Below are 27,483 nucleotides of genomic sequence, written 5' to 3'. Positions count from 1 at the left end.
TAGCATGTTTAGATCGATTCAAACTAAACTACCTCTTTTGGTGTTTTAGCTTAAACCGATTAAAAACCGATTCAAAGAGTTCACATTAACCCTTAAACCGATCTAAAGTGAACCGATCTAGTTTAAATCGATAAAAATGTCCTAGTGTCCTAGACATAGTTCAAGTAAGGGAATAGAGGCACTTGCCGTTCTAGAGTTGTGTCCCTTAATAACTTCAAAAATTGTATTTTTTTTCCGTTTACGCACTCTCACTTAAGTTTGTCTCAACAATTGATATTATAAAACTTTTGCATAATGCTAAAAACAACAATACGTAGACAAAGTCCAAAGTTGGGTTGTGAATCAATAACCATTCTTAAGTTATGCCCCTTTTAAAACTTTTATAACTTGAAAAAAAAAAAAAATCTTAAGTGGGGCGGGGCATTCATGTCCTTCGACACATCCTTTTTTTGTTTGTATATAATGCTATTATAATTGATAATCTTTTTCATTAAAAAAAAACAAAACAATAACGATACATCAGACAAACCACCTACATTAAAAGTTTTACTTGAAGGAAACATATGGTATTTACGGCAACATTATATTATTCGATACAAACTGTACTGCTCAAGCAAGGCAGACATTATGGAAAAGGACAAAGGGAAACACAGTTCACCTGCCCTCAAGGGAAGTACACTTTGCGAACGAGTTCCATTTACCTTAGTTCTGGTTTCAAAAGCATATTAATGTGTTAAGAATGCTTTCGTAAATATTCTAAAAGCATATGGCATTTACATAACTTAATTAGGTTCAAAACAGCTATAAGTGTTTCTTTGAAATTCTTGACAATGTCTTTGGAGACCAACGTATTTGTAAAAGACATATTATTGATTAATTGAGTTACAAACAAACCTCTTTAAGACATTATCACGTTTTCGTTTTAGTTTGAGTTGCAGATAAACTATTTTCGACAACCCTTGACTATTCCGAGACAGACATGTCCTCTGTATTTCGATATCTATATATATATCTTTATTTTAATGCTGTCCCATTGACGTGAACGCCACATATTAATATGGAATTTCGGATATTGTTTTTGCAATATGATAACATGTTTTAACAAAAGATTGAGGGTCTGCTCAAATTTCTTATTTTAACATAGGATATTTTGACATTATTTTGTAAAACTTGTTTTCAATTGCCATTTTTTTTTAAAATTTTCTATTCACCATATGACTTTCTTATAAATGATAACGAAGACTGCCAACATTTTTTGATTACATGTCCAATATTTTAATATTTTTATCGTAATTGAAATATGAATTAATGAGCTACTGAAAATGAGATTTATTAAAAAGACACATTAGTAATACTAGAACTTAAATTATTACTGAAAAAGTAATAAGTGAAAAACAAAATGTTAAAAGTGTAATTTTAAGTAATAAACAACCTCCGTAAGGGCCTCACATTTGGATAAATGAAATGAACTACAGTTGTACTTGTAAAGGCGCATTAATTTACCAATACTACCACAAAGAAGATGCAATTCAGATAAGAAAACATTTTACAATTGTTTGGAATGAGATGTCGCTTTTATGTATCAACTGCTATACATCTCAATATAATGAAGTATATGTATATAACCATATCAAACGAAACGAACTTATGTCAGATTTGATAAATTGAGTTTGGACAGTTCGTTTCCTGAGCCTTGTTGTGCAAATAATAAGATAAAACCCATTGAAGTGGTTATTATTCAGTTTATTCATTTGTTTTCACAGCGAAACAAATAAGATACCATTCCGCAACAACAAATCCTTATCATATATCATCAGAGGGATTTATTTTATTTTATTTGTGTTAATGTGATTGCATCATGAGGTCATAAATCAGGTCATTAATCTTCAGATTATACAGCGGTAATGGACTATTTCCATCTCGGCAAAGCAATATCCGATATTCCTTCATTCTGTTCACACATTTTTTGTATTTTCTTGTATTTTTGCTATGAAAACTGCATTCCGAAGCCGTTGAATAAGCTTCGTAGTTTAGCGGTGTCAATTTATTTGATAGGACTATCATTCTTTTATATTTAAACAATATTTGATATTCCTCGATTCCGTTCAGATATTTTTTGTGTTGTAAGCATGACTTTTGTTATGAAAACTGCATACCGAAGCCGTTGAACAAGCCTTATAGTTTACTGGTATTTAGTTATTTGATAGGACTATCATTCGTTTTTATTATATAACTAAATAGTCATTACGCTTCATTTGCCATTTAATGAATAACCATTACTATTGTCAAATTCTGACGCACACTTAAAATTTTTCAGATCTTTAATCACAGACCAAACTTCAGTTGAGAAACAAGAGTAGATTCGGAAATGACTGACATTCTAAACACAACTGTAACCAGTTATATTTACCCAAGTAAAAAGACGGATGGAATGCTATTCCATAGAAACCACGTTTTCCTAGACAACAATATGACAAATATTCATGCTTTTACTAATTCAAGCCAAAATAATACAAGTATAAAGCCATTGGGCAGAAACGAGGAACTTGCTAAAATAGAGATTTCAACTTTGGCAGTTCTGTTATATTTTTCGTTATTTGGAAACACAGTCGTACTTTTCGTATTAAAATTTAAATGCAGTACTTTAACAAGAATGCAATGGTTTATTTTTCATTTGTGTATAGCTGACCTTTCGATGGGATTCTTTAATCTTTTACCACAAATGGCATGGGACATTACCTATCGTTTCCAAGGAAACGATTTCCTATGTAAATTTGTTAAATATTTTCAAGTCGTTGCCATGTATGCCTCTTCGTATGTTTTAGTAACGACAGCCATTGATAGATATGTTTCAATTTGCTACCCGATCACAAGCCAAACTTGGACAAACAAACGAATTCATTGTATGATATCACTGGCCTGGATTATGTCTCTATTATGCGCAGTTCCGCAGTTGGTCTTATTTTCGTATCAGGAAACTGAGTCCGGAAGTGACGTGTACGATTGCTGGGAGAACCTTAGTACCGGTCCAATATGGAAGCTGCAGATTTATGTCACGTGGATATTTGTGTCTATTTACTTTGTTCCGTTCTGTATATTAACAGCTGTCTATTCAAGAATATGTTATGTTGTGTGGATCAGTGTAGGATCTAGCTCGAACCTTCCCGAAACAAAACGATATCCCAGAAAAATATCATTCAATAAAACATACTCTGTTCGTGATTCGAACGCTGAAAATGCTATGAATAAACCCCGAGTCCATCGGAAAGCAGTATCTAATTCCAAGCTTAAGACCATCAAGCTGACACTTGCTGTAATACTCTGTTACCTGCTGTGCTGGGGACCATTCTTTGTTGCACAGATTTGGTCAGCTTATGATTTCAACGCACCATTTACTCGTAAGTTTATTATCAAATAGTTACTCGTTTTACCTTTCATTGGAATTAGAACCACCCTTCTACCTTTTTAATGGACAACGAAAACAAATGAATACTAATCACACATTTGAGTACACACCACAGCGTTTTTCGAAACAGGAAATGTTTTGAGATGAAGTTGTTGGGCTTGTAAGAATTAACTAGATTGCATAAGACGAACGAAAGCAATATTCTGCCCTGCAAACAAAATGCATGATATAAATTTGAACTAAGCACAATATTCTGCCTGACAAACAAAATGCAGGATGTAATTGTGTGCAAGATTGAACAGAAATACGAATTCAATTCCTCAATAAATTAACGTCTCATACTGTCCATGTTACCCGTGACATAAGTTGAAACATTGCATAGCATAACAAACAAAATGATTGAATTTCGTGGTTGTAACATTAAAATATAATTGTTATGATATAATTCTTCTTCGGGTTATACAGTGTTGAACATGCACGTATTTTAAGTATGAAGCGCATCACAAAAAATGTCTTTAGGTAAACGTTTTTACGCCCTAAAACTTACTCAAGGAAGCATTCCATTCTTATATTAGAAAGATAATACGAATGTAGATACCAATGTTATACTACAATACCTAAGGGTTAAAACACGACAAGTAATTTACAGAAAAAAGGTAATAAGTACAAGACCATTGGATTTAAAAAGAGACAACTATTATTTATAACAGACATTATCTATAAAATACAATTTAGAAATTGGAAAAGGCTTGTAGGAATAAATTTAACAGCAGTAATTGAAAAGCTGATCATATTTTTGTTATCAATAATACATTTTGTCGCTTTGAAAATTATTAAACTAATGTAGTGATCCATAAAAAAATACTTAAAGCTAAGCCGTAAGATGCTATTATAGAGGTCTTGTCTCAGTTCTCTCGTTTAAGATAAAAATAACGTTTGATATAATTTGTCTAGAAAGCAAATGATCTTTTTCTTATTTTCGTTTTTTTAACTAAAGAAATTCATTACGAAATAACTGGGTTATTGGGTCATATCATTTACATTAATGTTATGATTAAACAAGGCATCTTTTGGTAAACGATTAGACTGCTTACCATATACAGACGTTTTTGAATTGATTGTATTAAGCTTTTTAGTTTATTTATATGTTTTGGAGGTTAGTGTGCCGTCCATTTTCACTGAACTAGAACACAATTGTACTTAGGTGCCAACTCCGGGTGGGAGATTTTTTCACTGCGTTTAAGACCCATTCGTGGCCTTTGGCTGTTGTCGACTCTTTGGTCGGGTTGTTGTCTCTTTTAAATAATCCAATTTCCATTTTCCTTTTTATTGTCATTCTTCAAAACGCAAGCCGGACTTTAAAGCGCTGGAGAAACAGCGTTAATACTATGACATATAGCGGTTTGATCAGACGCTGAAATTCGTGGATTCTTTTTGGAGGTGTTCAAACAATTAAAGAATGTCATTTTCAATTTGAGTTGCTAGTGTCAAAATGATGTTCAGCAAAATACCATACGTATATTTCTTCTTATATATATTCAAGAAAATAAAAAGATTATGGAAATTCTTGATAAAAAATATTATGTACAGAGATTGCGCAATCAGTCATATATTGTATGTAGCATTATACAGTTATTTCACTAAATAATTCAAAATTTGGTGACTATGTGGAACACATCTATCCCATCGAGCTAGAGATAAAGGATACCACAGATACAGTTAAGTCGGCCTCAGATCTTGACTTACATCTAGAAATTGACAATGAGGGTCGGTTGAAAACAAAACTTTATGACAAAAGAGATGATTTCAGCTTTCCAATTGTGAACTTTCCATTTCTAAGTAGCAACATTCCAGCAGCACCTGCATACGGGATATATATATCTCCCAATTGATACGATATTCCCGTGCTTGCATTTCCTATCATGATTTCCTTGATAGAGGGTTGCTGCTCACAAGGAAGCTATTAAACCAAGAGTTCCAAATGGTGAAGTTGAAATAATCCCTTCGTAAATTTTACGGACGCCATCACGAGTTGGTTGACCGTTAAGCAATAACCGTTTCACAAATGATATCGGATATGTTCCTTACGTCGTAACTACAATCCCCTTCCCTTTCATGAATGTGACCTACCGAATTAGACTATTTACCGGATTTGTTATCACATAAGCAACACGACGGGTGCCACATGTGGAGCTGGATCTGCTTACTCTTCCGGAGCACCTGAGATCACCCCTAGTGTTTTGGTGGGGTTCGTGTTGTTTATTCTTTAGTTTTCTATGTTGTGTCATGTGGGCTGTTTTTTTTTTGTCTTTTCCATTTTTAGCCATGGCGTTGTCAGTTTGTTTTAGATTTACGAGTTTGACTGTCCCTTTGGTATCTTTCGTCCCTCTTTTATTGTTTTGCTAAATTAATCTTTAGTCTTATTGCGAAACTAGATGAAACAATAAGTTCTTTGGACATTTATTAATTAACTTGTTGCAATATATTCATTTAGGAACTAAAAGCTCTGACCTCTACAAGAACTCTCGATCAGAAATGTTATAATGTCTTCAGACTTTGGACAATAAAAAATGTCAAGTTGAGATGTTTGCTCTAATGACGACCTCGGACAATGGCCTTTCTGGAAAAGCAATATTTGACGAATCACAAATTAACCTTATCAATACATATTCTAGAGTTTGATAACATAAATTCAATAACATTTACGAGTACACGAAAGCTAGGAGGATATTAATGAAAATATCTATTTAGATCAAATATGTATGTGGCTTCATCAACTATACCAAATGGTTGCGGAATTAGGAAAAACAAATGATTTTAGTTGTTATTGGTTTTTGACTGGCTTTTAATAAATACGCATAAACAATGATTCGTGTCTTTGTGTCTTTATTTTTATGTGTGTATTTACCCATCTGTTGATTTATGGAATTTTGTTCTAGAATTGTGCTGTTGCTCCAATGGCTCAGGTAATGGATGAATTGTGCCTTTACAAATATGTGTAACCCCGCAAAATTCTTATGTGTCTGACTGTAATACAGTTGTTGCCCTTTAGTTGCTGTCTGTCATGTTTGTTTGTGGTTGGTTTTCACATTCGAATTCCTCCCCTATTTGACATATATGACCCTTTTGAAGGTAACTGTTTGCATTATATATGCACTTAGTTGCAGGCCATACGATAACATGTTTACAATGACGTCATTTGCATGGCTATACAGGATAGTTGTCTTATTGATATCAGACCACATATCCTTATTTTTATATTAGTAAATTTACAAAATCCAAAAAAGTAATAACATCAAATCAGGAGCAAAATTACAACAAATGGAAGTTTTCAACGACCTTGACTGCCTATACAGCCGTTGTACGGTCAGTAAATAACTTCAACTTTTATATTTAAAAATATTGTTGTTAACAAAGGTACAAAACATAATACATAAAAAGGATAAGCGGAATTACAAGGGACCCATTTAGATTAATAGATTTAGATTGCAAAGATAAACTATAAAAGACACCAATGTTATCAATTTCCATTCCATACTAGCTATATGTCATAAATGTGGAAACATTTTACATATAATTGTATTAACAAAAACGAATCCCATTGATATTGATTTTTACAGAAAACGAAACAAAAAAAGAAGAAAGAAAGCAAAAACAATGTATAATACATGTAGAAGAAATCTCGCTGAAAGACAGATCTTTGTTTGCAACGTAATATAACTCGAACATTATATTATATGATAATGAACTGACATTTTTTTTTTAAATATCAAGAAACCTTAATACTGTTGAAAACCCGTTTGACAACAAAAACAACTGACCGTTTTATCTCGGTAAGGAAATAAACATAATCTTACAAGTCAATTGTCAACATGAATCGTACTTAAAAGTCAAAACAATAAGGAAAAGTACAAAAGGAGTAAAAACATATTACGACAATCCTATGAGTTGGCTATTTTTACGTCTGCAGCACCATGTTATTTGACTAATAATACTTCAGACACAAATAAACATACTGAAGAAGTCTAACAGTGCAATGTTATTTGTAAGACTTTACAAATTTATCAGATTATGATACTTGTGGTTACGTCAATAGTACTTATTTTTAATGATTTGTATTGTGGCGAGGGGAGTATTCACAAATATCGGTTGGGATTGTCGGACAATATACAAAATGATTGCAACAGGTTTCCCCCGATGTTCAATTCTCATTTTAAAATTCAGTACATGCAAATCAAAGACAACAAAAATAGAAACTTAAAGAAAAGGGAAAGCGGGCAAGTCAACAGCGTTAGCATCTCATTCTATACATGTATCATTCGCCATGCCGAACATTAGGTTCAAATATTGACAACAGTAGTATACCGCTGTTCAAAAGAATTGAGAGAAAACAAATCAGGGTTGCTATCTAAAACTTAGGGAAACACATAAACTATAAGAAAAAACAACAGAAACACTGAGGTGCATAAAAACCGACAATGCAACACACAGAAACGAACTTTAAGATAATAACTGCCTTTTTCCTGACCTGGTACAGGATAAGAAAAAAAAGAATTGAGTACTACAAACCTGACAAAATGAGTGGGATGATTTTATGAATTACCGAAGTGATTGATATGATGTAAGGATGACAAAATTTGTTTTTTTTTTCTCGCATATTTCATCGTAATATTAAATGAAAACATTCGTATTATATCACTTATAATTATTGCATCAAATTGCTTAAGAATGCATCGACATGCATACACAATTCCTTATATATTCTTCTTTTCCACTACCAATATTGGGGTCCATGTAATAATAAAAAGAACTGATTCAAGAATTGAAATATCGAAAGATAGTCAACTCGTGAACTTACATTACTAATACTGTAAGTTACGCTATCATCATGTAAACTTTACGGACGCAATCAAGAGTTGGTTGACCGTTATTGAATATCTGTTTCAATTGTCGTGATTACAGTCCCTTTTCCTCAAATCTGACCTACCGAATTTAGCTTTACATCGGTTTGTGCTTACACAAGCAACACGACGGATACCACATGTAGAACAGGATCTGCTTACCCTTTCGGAGAACTGATATCACCTCCGTATGTTGGTAATGTTTCAAAGTTCATCTGTCATGTTTTGTGTAACAACAGTACTGTTTTTTTGTATCTATCTTGTTTTTTTCAGGGCGTTGCTATTTTATTTTGAACTATTGAGTTTGAATGTCACTTTGGTATGTTTTGCCTATCTTGAATTGAATATTTTTCCATATTTGAAGATTTCTTAGATCGATTTGTTTGTACTCTTTGATTTGTAAAACATTCAGACGATTGAAGGACTAAAATACGTTTGCCAATTTATCTTCGGGGTGAATAAGGCCTCCTTGCTTCTACAGTTTATCAAAATGAGCAACGGCGTCTAATCATATTGTTATACCATGTATACCTAATTAATTAGAAACAAGGTCTTTCTGTCAGACAATCATACTGCATCATTTGTGATGCTATATATCACACAATTTAAGGTTTCTCCATACTATAGTATTGGCCATCCTGATTTGCAGAACATTGTTTGGGTAAGTTAGCTAAAATAATTGAACGCATAAAAAAAGTCTAAGTTATAAATAATCACGGTCATATAACATCAAAATCTAAATAATTCGCTCATTTTATTGCGTTGATCTACTATGATAATATTTACGAGAATATGAGAATCGACTTTACGTTCTAAAGTGAAGAAGTCCCGAATTATAAACGTGAATATCAAATAAATATAAGCGAAATTTATGTGTAGGCGAATTTACATTTATTATGAATGTCAAGACCCTCTTTCTGATTAAAAAAAAAAACAAGTTAGAAGCACGATTTAATACAACCACATGGAACTGTACATCATTTAAATCTTTTCTTTACTTTCGACATTTTTACCTATCATGTCTGTTTGATCTGTTCACACACTTGTCAATATAATGGAATTTCATGCGACTATCATACACATGAGAGGGTGAGTTAGCTATAAAACTAGGATTGTTTACCATATATTTTACTTTTTTTATTTTTTAGATTTATGAGTTTGACTGTCCCTTTGGTATCTTTCGTCCCTCTTTTACATTAGGAAATGCCTGTACCAATTCAGGAATATGACAGTTGTTTTCCATTCGTTGATAGGTTTGATCTTTTGAGTTTGCCATTTGATAAGGGACTTTCCTTTGGGTTCGGTAGTTCAATAATGTTGTTTTCCTTACAAGTGTTCGAAGAAACCACTACATAAATTAGTTCAAACACTGCTTGATTTAGCTCTTATATTCTAAAAGGTATTCAATAACATACATTAACTACCATTCATATTACTTATATCTTATGTTATACGTCAAAGCTAAATGTATCAGTGAGCATCAAGGAAAGCGTGAAGTTTCTTCAAGCACGAATCTGTTTCAAGATGCAACGAGTGTGAATTAAACTACAGGCACAATAGATAATTAAGTCTTGATGACATTTTTAACAGGACTTATCTCTCTGTCCTTTTATTGAAGCTAAATGAACCTAGCCTCATGAGTTAACTTAGCTTTTTGAGTGACTCGACCGAGTTTACACACTAATTAACCCTTATACCAATAATATCTTAATCAAATTTTAGCATTTGATTTTGTCGGTTTTTAAGGACTTCCCCTTTACGAATTTGCCTCAGAGTTTAAACTTTTGCTCTTAATATCAATATAATTTGATAATGACTTCATGCTTAAAACCGAAATGAAGAACTAAAGCAGTGCTGCAAAAATAAATGTCACAGTAATCGAAATATGGTGATCATCAAATTATAACCATTACAATCCGCGATATCGGCTGCAGAAGTTTAGAAGTGATTTTAATTCAATAAGTAACAGCTGCATGAAGAAAAAACCCAACACGTCAATCTTATGCACTATTAACATTTAACACATTTGCCGTATTATCATGCATTGATGTCGTTGGCCTTGCTTGTTCTTTTGTCTTGTTATTGTCTCTTTGACACATTCACTGTTTCATTTCACATTTCTGCTTAGTAAAATATGACAATGAAAATGATTCATTTCCTGGTATTTACTATCATGTTGCTCAGCCCTCAATTTTCTCAACATTTGACATTTGGCGTTTAATTTACTTAGCCATTGTTTTTTGAGTGTTTCCGTGGGATCTTTTGCCCTTTTTAAATGCATTGCAGGAGATGAACAGGAAGTTTGGTTTTAAAAAAATGCTAGCATTACTTGATACGTTTTTTTTACTGGTGCTTTGTACATGTTTTGTTGTTGCTTTATACATGTGTTTTTTTGTTGCTCTGTACGTATGTTTATTGTTGTCGTATACATATGTGAATTGTTGCTTTGTACATATTTTTCTTGTTGATTTTCATATATTTGTACGCTCTATTGTGTATCTTTTTTGTTATTCTACTGAACGAAAGTGGGAGCACTTAGACATCAAAAATAGTTACACCCGCAAAAGGATAATAAGCCTGCCAGGAATCTGCTTAGTGGTTGTCGAATATTTTTATCTCTGCTAGGGAAATAGAAATACACATCTTATATTAATTTAATGTTGGTACCCTGAATAGATCAGTATGAAAGTTCATAACTTAGTTAACAGATTCATAAATTAACAAAAAAAATGGTGATGATGGCTTATTACTGTTTAATTTTAAATTACATTTTTTTTAACGTGAATATTTATTTACTTTCCTGATGTAAAAATGGCAGCATAACACGTTTATACCTCGTATTTTATCTTCTATTCTTGTTAAGTAGATGACATATGGGTTAAATAATGAAAAGATACCAAATACATTTCTGTCTTTAAACTGTAATTTTCTGTGTCAGTGATTAATTCGATACGGGTTTATTGAAAAACACTATCATGTCATTTTGTAATTAGTGTATACAATGATTTCATTAGTTGACAGCAGTAATAGCTGATCCCTTTCATCAGCCATTCAGATTTTCTTAGATATTTCTTCCGTTTCAGAGACATCACTGTATAATAAGACATTGTTAGTTTTCTGGCGGGGAGTGTTGTACAAAGTATTATGAATAGGAAAAATGTCTCATTGAAGATCGGTTTGATGTAAAATTTTGAATGCATTTGTTTTCAAATAATCGTATTCTTAAGATTAAATCAGGTTGACAATTTTTTTTCTTTTGGATATTGCTTCATGTAAAAACTTTTTTTTATCACGCATCAGACTCTTTGAATAGATAAATATAAAAAGACTAAATTGAGACAAAGAAGGTATATTTGTATAGAAATAAAAAAGTTAAATACATTTCTGTCTCTAAACTGTAATTTTCTGTGTTAAGGATTAATTCGATACGGTTTTATTAAAAACACAGTCATGTCATTCTCTTATTAGTGTATGCAATGTTTCAATTAGTTGACACTATTAATAGCTGATCACGTTCATTAGCCATTCAGCTTTTCTTAGATATTTCTTCCGCTTCAAAGACATTACAGTAGAATAACACATTGTTAGTTTCCAGGCGGGAGTGTTGCAAGAAATATTATGAATAAGAAAATGTTTCACTGAAGTAATGATGTAACATTTTGAATGAATTTATTCTCAGATTATTATATTCTTAAGATTAAATCAGAATGACAAATTATGTTTTTTTTTCTTGTGGATTTTCCTTAAACACTCTTTTATCAAGCAAAAGACTCGACAAAAAGACAAATTCAAAAAGAAGGTGGATATGCCTTAATTGAGGCAAAAACTGGTATATTGATATAGAAATAAAACAAAAGTTAAATACTTTTCTGTCTCTAAATTGTAATTTTCTGTGTCAGTGATTAATTCGATACGGTTTTATTGAAAACACAGTCATGTCATTCTCTTATTAGTGTAAACAATGATTACATTAGATGACACAAGTAATAACTGATCCCTTTTATCAGCCATTCAGCTTTTCGTAGATAGTTCTTCCGCTTCAAAGACATCACTGTATAATAAGACATTGCCCCACTTCGACGGGAGTGTTGTATGAAATTTTATGAATAGGCAAAACGTTTCCTCGAAGATCGGTTTGATGCTATTTTTTAAATGATTTTATCTTCAAAATATTATATTCTTAAGCTTAAATGAGATTAATCAATTATGGTTTTCTTGAGGATGTTTCTTCCTGTGAAAAAAACGTATATAATATAAGCCTGCATAGAAAAGCAAACAGAAATATATAGAGGACAAGTCTTACCTGAGGCAAAGTTGGCACATCTATATAAAAATAAAAAAAGTTAACAAAAAATGAGTTCATGTAAATTTTAATAAACTAAGGATAATTGTAGATAAATGTAAATAATAAGAACTATATTTGATTGATAAGACTTAATGTATAGAAAATTATTCTTTACATGTAGAACATCCCCACAAATAACTATACTAACACAAATGGTGGTGTCTTGGGAACGATATATTCATATGACACTTAATTCGCCGTTTGAGAATATAATGCATTCTGAGTAATAATTTCAAAAGCGTACACCAAAATGTTGTGATTGGTTTACAACGTGATACACAATGGAAATTTAACTAATGACGTAACGGTATGTTCATTTTGGTGTACGAACAATGCGATTGCCCATTGTGCTTTAGATTCTGAAAAGGCGAATTGTAATTATGGTTTCATGGTGAGAATACTAGTAATTTTTATCAATGTCATCCAACTGCTTAATATGTAATGTTGTAGATAATTCCATATTAAAAGAACCATTTATTTAAATGAATATTCAACAGCTTAAATGTCAACTAAAAATAAACCAGATTCATATTTTTATTTGCTTTTTCAGCTTAATAATTCTAGTTTACTTAATGAGCGTTTCTTTCGGAAACCAAAGAAGCGCCTTCTAATCGTTAAAACAGATGACTAATTTTTACCTTCATGAAGCATGTGCCTTACTTGTTAATGTTAATGGGTGTGTGCTGAGAACACCTCGCATATAGATTTCTCTGTCCAACATACAGCAGACATGATTAATTCTTCCGCAATGATATGGTGTGGCATAGTTGAGAAATTGGAACGTTCTTTTTTTGTCACTTAAAATTTTGCAGTTGTCAGGAATATAAATGAATTCTTTTCAGAAATCCAAACATTATGTCATTTTTCAAATTATATAACGGGATTTCATTTTGCAGTTAATGAGATATTGAAGATCAATCAAAAACATAGAAAAGATGCTGATACATCAATAACGTATTTGTTATTGATAACTTGTAATGCAACATTTGATGTGAATAAAATGAAGATAGTAGAACACGTTTTTTTTTACATGAAACTAGAGTTATTTGTAAAATTATGATTTAGTAATATTTTGTTTTCAATACGCACCGCACCTTCTTCAATAAAAAAGGAAAAGGGATGAATTTGGAATGAAAGTACATCACACCATAATTGAATTAAATATATGAATTGATAAAATAAAGTCTTTATGGCTGAAGCTCAGAGGTCGCTTGTTTCGTCTGATCGAGATATCTAGTACAGTAACGTTTATCCGTAGCGATAATCACTCTATATTTTGGAAGATACCTATGCATGTATAACCAATATATAATATCTTTAGGTGATAAGTCTTCTAAAAAATATCGAGCATAATGCAATTAGAAGAGATAAAATAAGATTGAGATTTTGCATGTGCTATCGTTTTAAATAAAAAAGTGCCATTCTCAATTTATGCATAGTAAGCATTCCATTAGACAAACTCGGTGATACCGAAGCATTTTTTTCAGGCAAAAATCATCAAAGATACCATACATGTGGAAAGTTATTTATAGAACTCTTTATGGCAGCGAGTTATCATTTATCTACAATCATCCTCTAAAAAAGTAAAATGCGCAGAAAAGGATACCATCATGAGTGCCAAGCTGATATTTAATTGTATTTTCCTGACACTTTATGTTCTTGCAAATGGATTTAATATCATATATCCTTTTATTTGCTTAATAAAAGTTTTTATATAAAACTACCAATTTGTTTACAAAAATACATGTTTTATTATAAAACGAACGCAGTCATAAGCTTTTTGTTAAATAAGCTATTATAAGTTAAAGTTTGTATGGGTTTAGCTATCTTTACAACATTAAAAAATATATTTATTTCATGCAGTGTATTGTTAACTGGTATTAGAAAAATAAAATTTCATTAATTATATTGGTTGATAAAACTTTATTATATATGAAAAATATTGAGTATTCGTTTACAAAGAGGATGATTATTATCTTCTGGCAGTGATACTTTTCTAGTTATGACAGAAACTCTCACAATTAATTCAAAAAGATGAAAACACCATTAATCAGTGTCATCTAACCGTGGGTTTATCATTTATAAGAATCAAACAAATAAAATATAAACGTATGATATCAATCTCATTGCGATTACAATTGTTTCTAGATTTTTCCTCATAAGAGTCCCAGATTTATGCTTCCTGATACATAACATCACTCCGGAGCAGGCTACAATAGTTATCAAAGGTACCAGGATTATAATTTAGTACGCCAGATGCGCGTTTCGTCTACATAAGACTCATCAGTGACGCTCATATCAAAATATTTATAAAGCCAAACAAGTACAAAGTTGAAGAGCATTGAGGATCCAAAATTCCAAAAAATTGTGCCAAATACGGCTAAGGTAATCTATGCCTGGGATAAGAAAATCCTTAGTTTTTCGAAAAATTCAAAGTTTTGTAAACAGGAAAATAGGTTGGTTAAACTACAAGATGTCGAACAAGACTGATGGAATTTTAAATGATTTTGCATTAGGCAGTTTCATTGCATGTATTTAGAATTACAGAAAGATATTATCTAATTCACTTAATAATCGAAACATTGTCTTCCAGATTTACTCCATGTAAACAAAGATGTTACCGACAATTTTAAAAATATAAAGTTCATACCATGTACTTGATATTTGTATATGGTCTTGCATATTCTCGAGAGCAATAGAATAATGGTCAAAATATGCGGAAAATAAAAGTCATTATTAACCGATGAACTGTATCCTTAGAATAAAAAGTCTTATAATGACGAAATGAAATTTACAATCAGAATGAATCATGATAAAAATATGTAGACAACTCTCTAACAGATTCCTTATGACGTAGACATAAGCAACTTTAAGTAATCGTACGATCTCATGAGAGGAACAAAACCAATATCACACTATCAGCTGAAAAAGGCCACGAACTGATATATTTAAAGCAATTCAAACGATAAATCTAACGACCTGATGCAAGTACAAAACAAAAAATTCAAAAAAAAATTGATATACAGCAACAAACGACAATTAATTAATTACAGGCTTCTAACTTTGAACAGACACTTTAAATTGTTTAAACACTAGTAATTGTGGGGCCCTTTATAGCTTGATGTTAGTTGTGAGCCAAGGCTCCGTGTTGAAGGCCGTTCTTTGACCTATAATTGTTTACTTTTTACACATCTTGACTTGGTGGAGAGTTGTCTAATTGGCATTAACGCCACATCTTATTTCTACATGCAAAATGCAGTGGAGTAGAAGATGTGAGCTACTAAACCCTTGCCTATTCTGTGAGAATGGTGTAACAGTGCAACATAAGAACAAAAAATAACAATCAGCTGAAATAGGTTTAAATCATCAGATTGATACTAAATACAAAGGCGACTGAGAAAAGTTAAAAAAAAGCCCATTCATTAATGTACATATATGAGAGGATTCAGTTATACTGAAAGCTAGCTGAAGTATTGAACATATGGCTATTAGGTGGAGTATACTCTCTGGAGCCACCTACTATGAACAGAAAAATCAGATCGCTGTCATGTGAATCGATTTGTCTCAAATAAAAGACGTGAAGTAAACGTCATCGACATATCAACTGATTATTCATTTAACCATGTAAATCATATGAAAAAAGATAATTGCACACTTTAGCCAGACGGTTAAAAGTAACCTGTTCGTGAAATAGTCTTATCTGTATCACAATTACTTGTTGTTTTCCGGTTACTCTGTTCCAGACGTTTAATCTTTAGCCCATAGTCTGTTAATGTGGAATGGAGATGAAATATATTCGTCAAATGAAGAATTGACTGGGCAATATGAAAACCACAAAAGCTTGTTTTCAAATACAGAATGATGGAGCGGAACTTTTGACAAGAAATAAATGTCTATGCTTTCCGTATAAAATAATTGAGAAAAATTGATTGTTAAGGTGGTACCTAACACTACAGGGAGATAACTCTGTAAAATCAGCTAAACATTTTTATTACGTTGTGTTGTTAAGGGAATATTAGGCAAATAAGTGTTTGTCAAACTGCTATATAACCAGACTGAGTGTATTTTTTTCTGATAAAACGGTTGGTTCAATTTTTAAAAATTTTTTTTTATATTTTTGTCAAAGGGTCAAAATAAGTACTTTGTCAAAATTTCAAGAAAATGAAACGAGCCAAATTAATTTTAGCTAAACTATTTAGTACCACCTTAAGCTGTACACAAGCGTAGTTGAAATAACAAGAATTAGAACATTAGTTGTCAGAAATATATTTAACCTGCTTGTTTTATTGAGCCATTTAGCGGTTATTAATACTCAAAAGGTTACTAAATACTAAGACAAAATGAGAGTTTAGTGCAGTTTCAATCCTCAGTGAATTTTTTTTTATAACAAATTCTATGGAATTTCATAACAATCATAAAAACAGATATTTGATATCATATAATATAACAAAACACATTGAGTATCACTTCCGGTGGGTTTTCAGTTATATGTTTACATAATTTTTTGAAATTTATTCATCCGATCGAATCTTCTACAGCTGAAACATATATGTTTGAACACAAGATTATTGTGTTTGTAAACGATTAAACAATTATATGGAACATTAAAACAAAGATTTTCAAATGCTACTGTTTACCGACAAATCCTTACTGGACTAATATATGTGAATGCCTTACATGTGCAATTCTAATTATAATATACTATCTTGAAAAAAAATACCATCTTTCTCAATTACCCTAGTTCGTTATGATGATTTCGATTAGTTATCAAAAGGTACCAGGCTTATAATTTGATACGCAAGACGTGCGTTTCGTTTATAAATTTGTTTTTTTAGAAGAAATGAAGGAATAACTGTCACGTGACGCCATGATTTGTTGAGTGATTTATTTTTAACATTTGACTAATACTAATTTTATTTGATTTTTATATTCCTTTTTTAGGCGAATGGAATTTTATTGTAATGCTTTAAACAAAAGAACGTTATAATTTTTAAAAGTTGTTTGCATCAACTTGGAACTTGACAACTGCATATCTCAGTTAAATGAATTTGCATAAAGTGTTAAATTTTAATAAAGTATGAGCATCCATAAATTTGATACATGCACATGATATAGTTAAACATTAGTTGCCAACATTTTTTCGTGTCTCTGATTGCATGTCAATATTAAAAACTTAGTACTTATTTCTGAGTTTGCATTGTGTAAATTTCTCCCTCTTAATTGATTTGCTTGTTCACTTTTCGTTTCTTATACGAATAAGTACATTTCAAACAAAAGCCATAAAATATCTCTTTTATATATGCCAAATGTAATTCAGGAATTAAATTTAAGATCCATAATATCTTTCTATTCAAAATTACACAACTGGAATTTTATTTTTCAATGGAATAAATCAAACAGGATATCAAGCTGACGCATTTATCTTTTATAGTGAAATATTTGATATTATGACTACAAATATGGTTCATTCTTAAAACTCGAGTAATTTATAGATTTATTTGTGTGTGTGTGACTTTGTCATTCCCTATCAAAGATTCTTATCAATGATTCTAAATATTCTTATCAATGAAACTAAAGTGCATGCGCATTTTGATTTAAAACGAAACAATATGAGGATGGTTGTTCTTTAGAATTAATACACGCACACTTTTGAATAACCTATCTATTAAGCCAAAGTAATTATCTTGCTGTTTTCATTTTAAAATTTTGTTGTAGTTCTGCAAAGATTAATAAAAATGACACACTGTAAAGGAAGATCACAACAATATATGGTGTTGTTTTATGTGTTACATGTTGTCCTCTTCATGCAATGATAAACAGTAGACAGGCCTTTAACTGTTTAAAGGAATAACTCAAATTTACCTGTAGTTCTTTAAACTTGTTGTTTTACGTAAAATTAAGGCTATATTCGCTGCTCTTGTACCTTGTGATATTTGTTTCAAACCATTCTTAAATTTATTACTGAAAAGCAATTCTGAAAGTCGGATACAATTGGTCAGTCGAAGTAAATATTTACACCTAATCAGCTTTAAAATCAGCTTTAAAATCAGTCTTATGTCCTTTAGGCAGTCAAATATTACGAACTTGCATTCAACTGCATCGTATCTGTACTGTTATAAAGACCTACGTATGTGTGCCACATTTTGGAGCAGTATCCGATACTTTTGGGGGCTCGAGTTGCTTTGTAAATTATTGTTTGTCTTTTGATCGATCTTTTGTTTTTTCTTAAACATGGCATTGTCAGATTTTTTTTTCGACTTTTGAGTTTGATTATACCTTTGGTATCTTTCGTCCCTGATGGTTTATGTTAATCTAAGGTGTCATGTATATGCTTTATTTTGTCAATTTACACTTTATACAACGATGAATTATTGGAGATACGAAAGTTTTTCTACTTCTAGTCATAGATTGCCTAAGTTTGTTTTTTGCATGATCTTGCACTTCGTATTTGATCTAGGGGTTTCGTTCAACTGATTTGCACTATACAGACGAAATATGATTCTTGCGTTCCAAATTATTAGCGTGATATCTTGAATGAGTTAATTTCGCTCGCCTTTTTGTACTCACTTACCATTTAACACCTTCATTAACACTACATAAAGACAAAATCTTAAAGCTATTTGATTAAGTACTAAAGATGACAAACTAGAACAGAAAAAATAAAGTTTGTGTATTCGTTATTTTAAGACATGGACAGGAAAAGATTACAGAACGATTTGTCACCGCTCTTAATCATTGCAATTATGTGCTTCTTAGATAAAAGAGGGACGAAAGATACCAGAAGGACAGTTAAAACGCATAGATTAAAAATAAACTGACAACGCCATCGCTAAAAATTAAAAGACAAACAGACAAATAATAGTACAGAAGACAAAAACATAGAAACTAAAGATTAAGCAACACGAACTGTAAGAAAAATTAAAGTTTGTTATATTCGTTTTCAATAGACACGAACATAAGCGGATTACAGAACGATTTATTATTGCAATTATGTGCTTCTTAGATAACCGTTTAAAAAAATGTTTAAAAAAAAAATTGCAATAGAAACGTGAATTGCTTCTAATTTACCAAATACCGCACGTAATTGGGAAAATAAAAAAGGATTTATACAACATTTATAAGTTATGTTATTTTCTAAGAAGTTGTTACTGAATAATCTAAAGAGATGTATTTGAAATACATTTGCCTTGCATTGATATGCACCGTAATATATTTGGGAAATTCCATGGGAATTAAAGTGTTATGTTTTCCGTATTAAAAGCCGATGCAATTACTTTTGTTTAAAGCACTAAATTCATCATTTTCTTGAAAATGACAGTTTCTCATTCCTCAAGATCTTAACTAACACTTCAGCTTGATTTAACTTAAATTGATAGGCAAGTTTTAACATTAAACGTGCATTTTTGCACTATTATGAAGAAGTTCAAGGGATAACCTAAAAAAAACACTATATATAGTTGGGATTTCAAAGAGTTCTGGAGTACTAAGGTATCACGCAAAAGTACACTGTATCGAATTTCACAATTGTACTCGACTACTCGCTTTTTTTTTTAATTGATTTTTTGGTGAACGCTCTAGAGTAAAATAGTATTTACTTACAAATTAATTTAATAACATTAACGGTATCAATTTTCCTGCACCAGATGCGCATTTCGACAATACATGTCTCTTCGGTGATGCTCCTGGCCAATAGTTTATTATAATTTATTACGCCAGACGCGCGTTTCGTCTACAAAAGACGCACCATCAAAAAAGTTGTAAAGCCAAACAAGTACAAAGCTGAAGAGCATTGAGGACCCAAAATTTCAAAAAGTTGTGCAAAATACGGCTAAGGTAATCTTTTCCTGGGATAAGAAAATCCTTTGTTTTTCAAAAAAAGTTCAAAGTTTTGTTACAGAAAATTTATAAAAATTGACCACATAATTGATCTTCATGTCAACACCGAAGTGTTGACTACTGGGCTGGTGATACCCTCGGGGACGAAACGTCCACCAGCAGTGGCCCAAAATATTTGAAATCCAAAGCTTATATAAGAGATTAATTGTTTTTCGTATGTTTGTCCTACATTGTTGTTTCAAATTCCGATGAAATAATACGATTGATTATATTAATAAAATTTCGATAAGTATTTAGGGCTGAATGATAAGATAAGACAGATATATAGAACTAGACATTCTACCGAAATATTCCATGGCGTTGTCAGTTCATTTTAGATTTATAAATGTCCCTTTGGTATCTCTCGCCCAGCTTCTTTTATAACATGATGATACCAAAGATGGTCAGTTGAATCTAAAACGTTTAACGAAGTCATGTTCTAACGAATAACCGTTTGTAAAGTTCATTGCATTTTTTTATTGCCACACATTACATGGGATTAATTCCACGGTCAATGATTGCAAATGTAGTTGTTTTAATGGTTTGATAAACATCTATTCATCAGCTTCACCGAAGCGTCTAAAATAATGTGATTTAGACAATAAAATAAAATCCCAAGTTGATGCCTGCAGATTTCGAATGCAATTCTAGTAGTCTTATTATGTGTTTATATTTTTACTTTGGCCATTTCACTAAGCATACAACCAGTCATTTACAACTTCGTTTATCTTACAATTGTACAATTGTAAACGGGTCAATTTCACAGCATTTTAATACTTTAAATGAATTTTGTCTTTTTTCAGATTCTGCTATGGTGGTAATCTTATTATTGTCAGGATTAAACAGTTGTGTCAATCCGTGGTTATTTTTAGCGTTTAGTGGACGGATGTGTACCAAAGTAAAACTTTCATCTCGCCAGTCAGCTTATACCTTCACAACAGGAACGGAATCGGATGGGCGCTATAGAAGTCCTTCAATAAAAGAAGGCAACTCAGCTGTTGTGAAGTTAAATCCACAAAGAACCGGAAGTAACTTATTAGTGCGAAACTCTAGATTTTAACTGAAATATTTTACATTATCCTGGCCTTGCGGTCATAAAAATTTGTGGAGTTTAACCAATGAAAACGCTGGATTTGATGTTTCGAGAACACCTTTGTACTCCAAGTACTTAGCTAAGTTTAAAGTTTTATGAATAAGTTTTTACAATATCAGCATGATCAGTGATGAAAAAAAAAAAATGAGTACAACAATTTGGCGAAATGAAACGATTGAGGTCATACCATACAATTCTAGAGACTTACGAAAACACCACTCATAACCGATTTGCATACTTATTTGTATGCAACACAATATCTAGACCGTAAGAACATATTAGTAGTTATCCCTTTCTTCCCAAGTGTTATGTGTCAAGTCGTTAGTGCTATTGTCACATCAGAACACATTTAGAAGTAGTGCATGTTGTGTATTTACTGAAGTAAATGTCAAGTAGATTTTTATGTAAAATTGCATAATAATTATGAGAAATATTTGCTTTGAAATAAACCATGACATTAATCAATAGTAAAACATATGCATATATAAGTAGTTAAAATAACATAAAATCAGGCCCAATTTAACCTTGTAAAAACGCATAGAACTCGCCTTACCAAGTCTGAACTGTAAACTGCATAACACATGTTACATTCCAGCAGCACCTGCATACGGGGTATATATCTCCCAATTGATACGATATTCACGTGCTTGCATTTCCTATCATGATTTTTTTGATAGAGGTTTGCTGCTTACAAGGAAGCTATTAAACCAAGAGTTCCAAATGTGAAGTTGAAATCATCCCTTCGTAAATTTTACAGACGCCATCACGAGTTGGTTGACCGTTATGGAATAACCATTTCACAAATGATATCGGATATGTTCCTTACGTCGTAACAACAATCCCCTTCCCTTTCATGAATGTGACCTACCGAATTAGACTATTTACCGGATTTTTTATCACATAAGCAACACGACGGGTGCCACATGTGGAGCAGGATCTGCTTACTCTTCCGGAGCACCTGAGATCACGTCTAGTTTTTGGTGGGGTTCGTGTTGATTATTCTTTAGTTTTTTATGTTGTGTCATGTGTACTATTGTTTGTCTGTTTGTCTTTTTTTTTCATTTTTAGCCATGGCGTTGTCAGTTTATTTTAGAGTTATGAGTTTGACTGTCCCTTTGGTATCTTTGGTCCCTCTTTTACATATGTAGGACTCTATATCTCGATGGCACTCCGAACTGCCAGTTGGTGACGCTGAGTTCCGATGGTTTGACGATGAAATTCGTTTTGGTCACACTGAAATACGATGGAGGTCTTGTGACGACATCTTGTTGATAGATAAGCCAAAGAGCGATGACAGAAACACTGACGTACGATGGATTACATAAGCTATATTTTGCATTCTTTAAATGTCGATACAGAAGTAAATTTGTTTGTTAAAAGCAGTTTTATGGTTTTTAAGTTAACAAATGGTTCATTAACTTTAAGATTTTACATAAAACGGTGAATTATTGGTAGAGAATTATTTCGAAATCCACAAGAGGTTAATTCTAAGTGTCCCAAACAAAGTTTGGAGACTTATTGTTTTTATTTAGTTCTTCTTCTTCTTGAACTTAATAGCAGCGGTTCTCCAAAACTGCTTGTCAGATTTACTTAGGGTTTCATAAAATGTTAGACTAACATGTATAGGGGAGCCATCAATCTTTCGTTTCTACATTGGGGTATGTTAAGGAGAATTTTGAGGGGCATAAAGAAGGTAGGGGTTTACTATAGAAACATACTGGATTTTATTTTTTTTAATTTTCAAATGAGTATAACTTGAAAACTGTAAGTGATAGGCGCACGCCGTCTTCAAAAATAATCACAGGACAATAAACAAATCAAATGAATTTGATAATGTGTTATTATCTTGTACACTGTCGAGATTCCCACCCATAAACCATATATATTCTTGCATGGTACAATAAAACAAATCAAATGAAATAAAAGGGAAGACCCTTGGGGGTCATTCCCATCCCCTCTTTTTCCAAAAAAAATAATTCTAAACGGTCGAGATGCCCACCCCTAAACCATATATATTCTTGCATAGGACAATAAAACAAATCAAATGAAACATAGGGAGTTCATTGGGGTCACCCCTACCCCTCATGCTTGAAAACTTGTAAAAGGTCGAGATCCCACCCCTAAACCATAGATATTCCTTCATAGGACAACAAAACAAATCAAATGAAATATAGGTGAAGTCCCGGGGGTAACCCAACACCCTTCTGTTTGAAAACTTGTAAACAGTAGAGATCCCCACCCTTAATCATATATATTATTGTATGGGATAATATAACAAACAAAATGAAATATGAGACCATGGGAATGACAAATTATGGGAGCTTTGTTTGGGATACAGCATCCTGCTACAATTGCTTCTTGTTTTACATATGATGGAGGATGTAATTGTTGGCAGATCGACTATTCGTATCATAATGCTTTGGGCTCATAACCAGAACTTTGTGAAGTTTAATGTAAACGCAGAACAGAAAATCAAAGAAGACGATCTCTCATGTAGTATGCAACTGTAAAAAAGTACATACATAGACAATAACGTATGCAAATTTATATACTAGCAACTACTTCCCATAGTTATTATTAATCTGTAGACTTTAAACTAGTCACCATGCATAATAGAAGCCATTGCACATCAGCGAAAGCACCGTCACATTTCATTATGCTACGCTTTAGTTTGTTCGGTCTATGGAAACTATTGTTGAGTTCCTAAGGCATAGCAAAATGTAATCAATCATTATACAAATTGGTCCATTCCAAAATGTTCAATTCCTTACAAAATAATGTGAAAGGTACTAATTTAATGATTATTTCAATTGATACAGGTATGCAGTGATACGATAGGCAAACACATTTTTAGGATTTGTTTCCAAAAACTTTTTCCAGATCAGTCCAGTAAAATGAAGTTTCCAGAACATCAATATGCAAGTCAAATTAAGAAATAATTCATTGAAGCCATAGATTTGTTGGAAATTTACCCATGGCCTGTGTCGTGATATTCGAATTTTATGCTGAGCGTTAGCAAAAGGTATGTTACTGCTGAAAATGTGAAATTGACAATTTGAAAGTTAAAATCGTCACCTTTGACATAGATTCTTCTTTGAAGCTTTCTATCTGTGTCCATACAGAGGTAAATATCAAGATGACAAGCTAGCCTTTTTCTTTCGGTATTATCCTTGATCAAAGTTCTTTGGGATAAATGAGATTTCAACACTCATTTTAAGGTGAGTTTTTGTGTGACAACATCAACATGATCAATAATATATCTAAAAATGAAAGAAAAACAATGCAAGACCATGCAAAATACTAAAATCTTGAAGAGCACACCAAAAATGAAGAAAGAACCCTTTTAATACCATGAAAAAAAAACCAGCACGATTCAGGCAAAAAAGTACAGTGATGTCAGAATTGCTTATAAACTTGTTACTGCAATATAGTGGTCTAATTATTTACCAACAATTCTACAATAGAGTCCATCTGTAAGAATTGAATTCTTTTTCCAAAAATATTGTCAATGTCAACCATTGCCGCATTAAATGATTTCTATGTGACACCAATAGTTATCAAAGGTACCATGCTTATAATTTAATACACCAGACGCGCGTTACTTAAGACTCATCAGTGACGCTCATATCAAAATATTTATAAAGCCAAACTAGTTCAAATTCAAAGAGCATTGTGGATCCAAAATTCCAATAAGTGGTGCTAAATACGGCTAAGGTAATCTATGCTTGGAATAAAAAAATCCTTAATTTTTTCGAAAAATTCAAAGTTTTGTAAACAGGAAATTTATAAAAAGGACCACATTATTGATATTCATGTCAACACCGAAGTGTTGACTATTGGGTTGGTGATACCCTCTGGGATGAAACATCCACCAGCAGTGGCATCGACCCAGTGGTGGAAATATAAAAATGACCACATTATTGATATTCTTGACTACTGGGCTGGTGATACCCTCGGGGACGAAATGTCCACAAGCAGTGGCATCGACCCAGTGGTGTAAATAGTTATCAAAGGTACCAGGATTATGATTTAATACGACAGACGCGCGTTTAGTCTACATAAGATTCATCAGTGACGCTCATATCAAAATATTTATAAAGCCAAACAAGTACAAAGTTAATAAAGAGCATTAATGATCCATAATTCCAAAAAGTTGTGCCAAATACGGCTAAGGTAATATATGACTGGGATAAGAAAATCCTAAGTTTTTCGAAAAAATCAATGATTGATTGCTTGATTGTTGGTTGCTTAACGTCCAGTGGCAAATATTTCATGCATATTCAGGACGAGAACAAGTTCACAATAAATTCTATAGGTAGGTCTTGATATAATAGAGGCTATCTTGGGTGATGGTCGGGGAAATTTGGACTGCCACTGGAAAATGAGGGTATATTGGATAGGGACAGAAATTTCGCCTTGCAACAGGCCACCAACGGACCCCTCAAAGAGTTGTTGCAAGGGTTCTTAACGTGCAAAGAGCGTGGCACTCTCTTTACACGAGGCATCGGATTTAACGTCCCCAATCTGACCGGACGTGACTGCGAACTTGATACATCCCGCACAGCCAAACGGACGCCCCACTTCGGCAAGCGTTTTACTGCCGGTCGGAAGAAGACCAAGTGACCATATTTCTATCCCCCAGTCACCCTTGGGGGTCGAAAAAATCAACGTTTCGTAAACAGGTAATTTATAAAAATTATCACATTATTGATATTCATGTCAACAACGAAGTGTTGATTACTGGGCTGGTGATACCCTCGGGGACGAAACGTCCACCAGCAGTGGCATCGACCCAGTGGTGCAAATAGCTATCAGAGGTACCAGGATTATAATTTAATACGCCAGACGCGCGTTTCGTCTACATAAGACTCATCAGTGACGCTTATATCAAAATATTTATCAAGCTAAACAAGTACAAAGTTGAAGAGCATTGAGGATCCAAAATTCCAAAAAGTTGTGTTAAATACAAAAAGACTTCATTTAAGTGTAAGTAGCTCTTCTAAAAATAAATTCTTCCGAATCGTTTTGTGGAAATGCACAAATTTGATAATGAAATTAGAGAGTATCCATTTGTGTAGCAGGTGGGTGGAAATAATTATATTTATCATGCTGAAAGTGTTTATCGTTTACTGAAGCAGGACTTATTCAAATTTCTTTTCAATATCTAATAACAAATGTAATAGAAAAAATAGTGAAAAAAAAACTCATCATAGCTACAAGGATTGAATTTTCAAAACAAAACAAACAAAACACTGTCCATCTCACCGTCTTTGATGTAGGCTTAAATATTCTGAAAAACGCATTTATAAACAATTTTTATTACGTTACATGTATATCTCTGTCATCTAACCTTAATTATAAAGGACAAGTAGTTAATTTATATTGAACTAAGCAGAAACTTGTTTAATCATAATATTTAAACAACATGCCTCAGTTTGTCCAATTATCATTAAAGGAACTATTACTGCCATCTGTGATATCTGCTTTTAGAAGCATCATTGTAATTGAATTTGATGCTTCTCAAAATTAGCCAATTTATCTGCGTTTATAGCACATTTATTGATCTGGCTATTCATGATAAAGATGGAAATGCTACGATGGTCTTTTACATTTGATAATGAATGTTAGATTTTAAGACATCTTTAGTCGGAATAGTTCAGAATAAATCACTGAAGGTTTCATTAAAAGTTTGTTAAATGCACCACGCGAACAACTACGCAAACAAGATAATTTTTATTCATTAAAACGTTATCAATTATAGCGTCCATGAAATTTGTGAAAACATGAAGTGAAGGATAGAAATTGGGAATTAATCAAAGGGACGGAAAAACTTACTAAAGAGCTGAACACAGCATAAGGGTCT

General features: G+C 32.3%; 1 protein-coding gene across 1 annotated transcript; it reads left to right on the top strand.

Annotated features, from left to right (window-relative positions):
* The first annotated feature begins 2,448 nt into the window (after positions 1–2,448).
* Positions 2,449–22,064, top strand: LOC143059223 (annetocin receptor-like). Its single transcript, XM_076232701.1, has 2 exons — positions 2,449–3,398; positions 21,331–22,064. The coding sequence occupies exons 1-2, from the start codon at positions 2,471–2,473 to the stop codon at positions 21,585–21,587; spliced, it is 1,185 nt and encodes a 394-aa protein (XP_076088816.1). The 5' UTR covers positions 2,449–2,470; the 3' UTR covers positions 21,588–22,064.
* The last annotated feature ends 5,419 nt before the right edge of the window (positions 22,065–27,483 follow it).

Source organism: Mytilus galloprovincialis, chromosome 14, assembly GCF_965363235.1.
Source record: "Mytilus galloprovincialis chromosome 14, xbMytGall1.hap1.1, whole genome shotgun sequence".
NCBI lineage: Eukaryota > Metazoa > Mollusca > Bivalvia > Mytilida > Mytilidae > Mytilus > Mytilus galloprovincialis.
Note: the sequence above shows the minus strand (reverse complement) of the source record. Positions and strands in the feature narration are given on the sequence as shown.

Excerpts from the sequence above, each read along its gene's own strand:
- LOC143059223 (XM_076232701.1), top strand. The coding sequence starts at position 2,471 with ATGACAAATATTCATGCTTTTACTAATTCAAGCCAAAATAATACAAGT. Across the intron at positions 3,399-21,330 it reads TTTCAACGCACCATTTACTC|ATTCTGCTATGGTGGTAATC; the intron begins GTAAGTTTATTA and ends GTCTTTTTTCAG.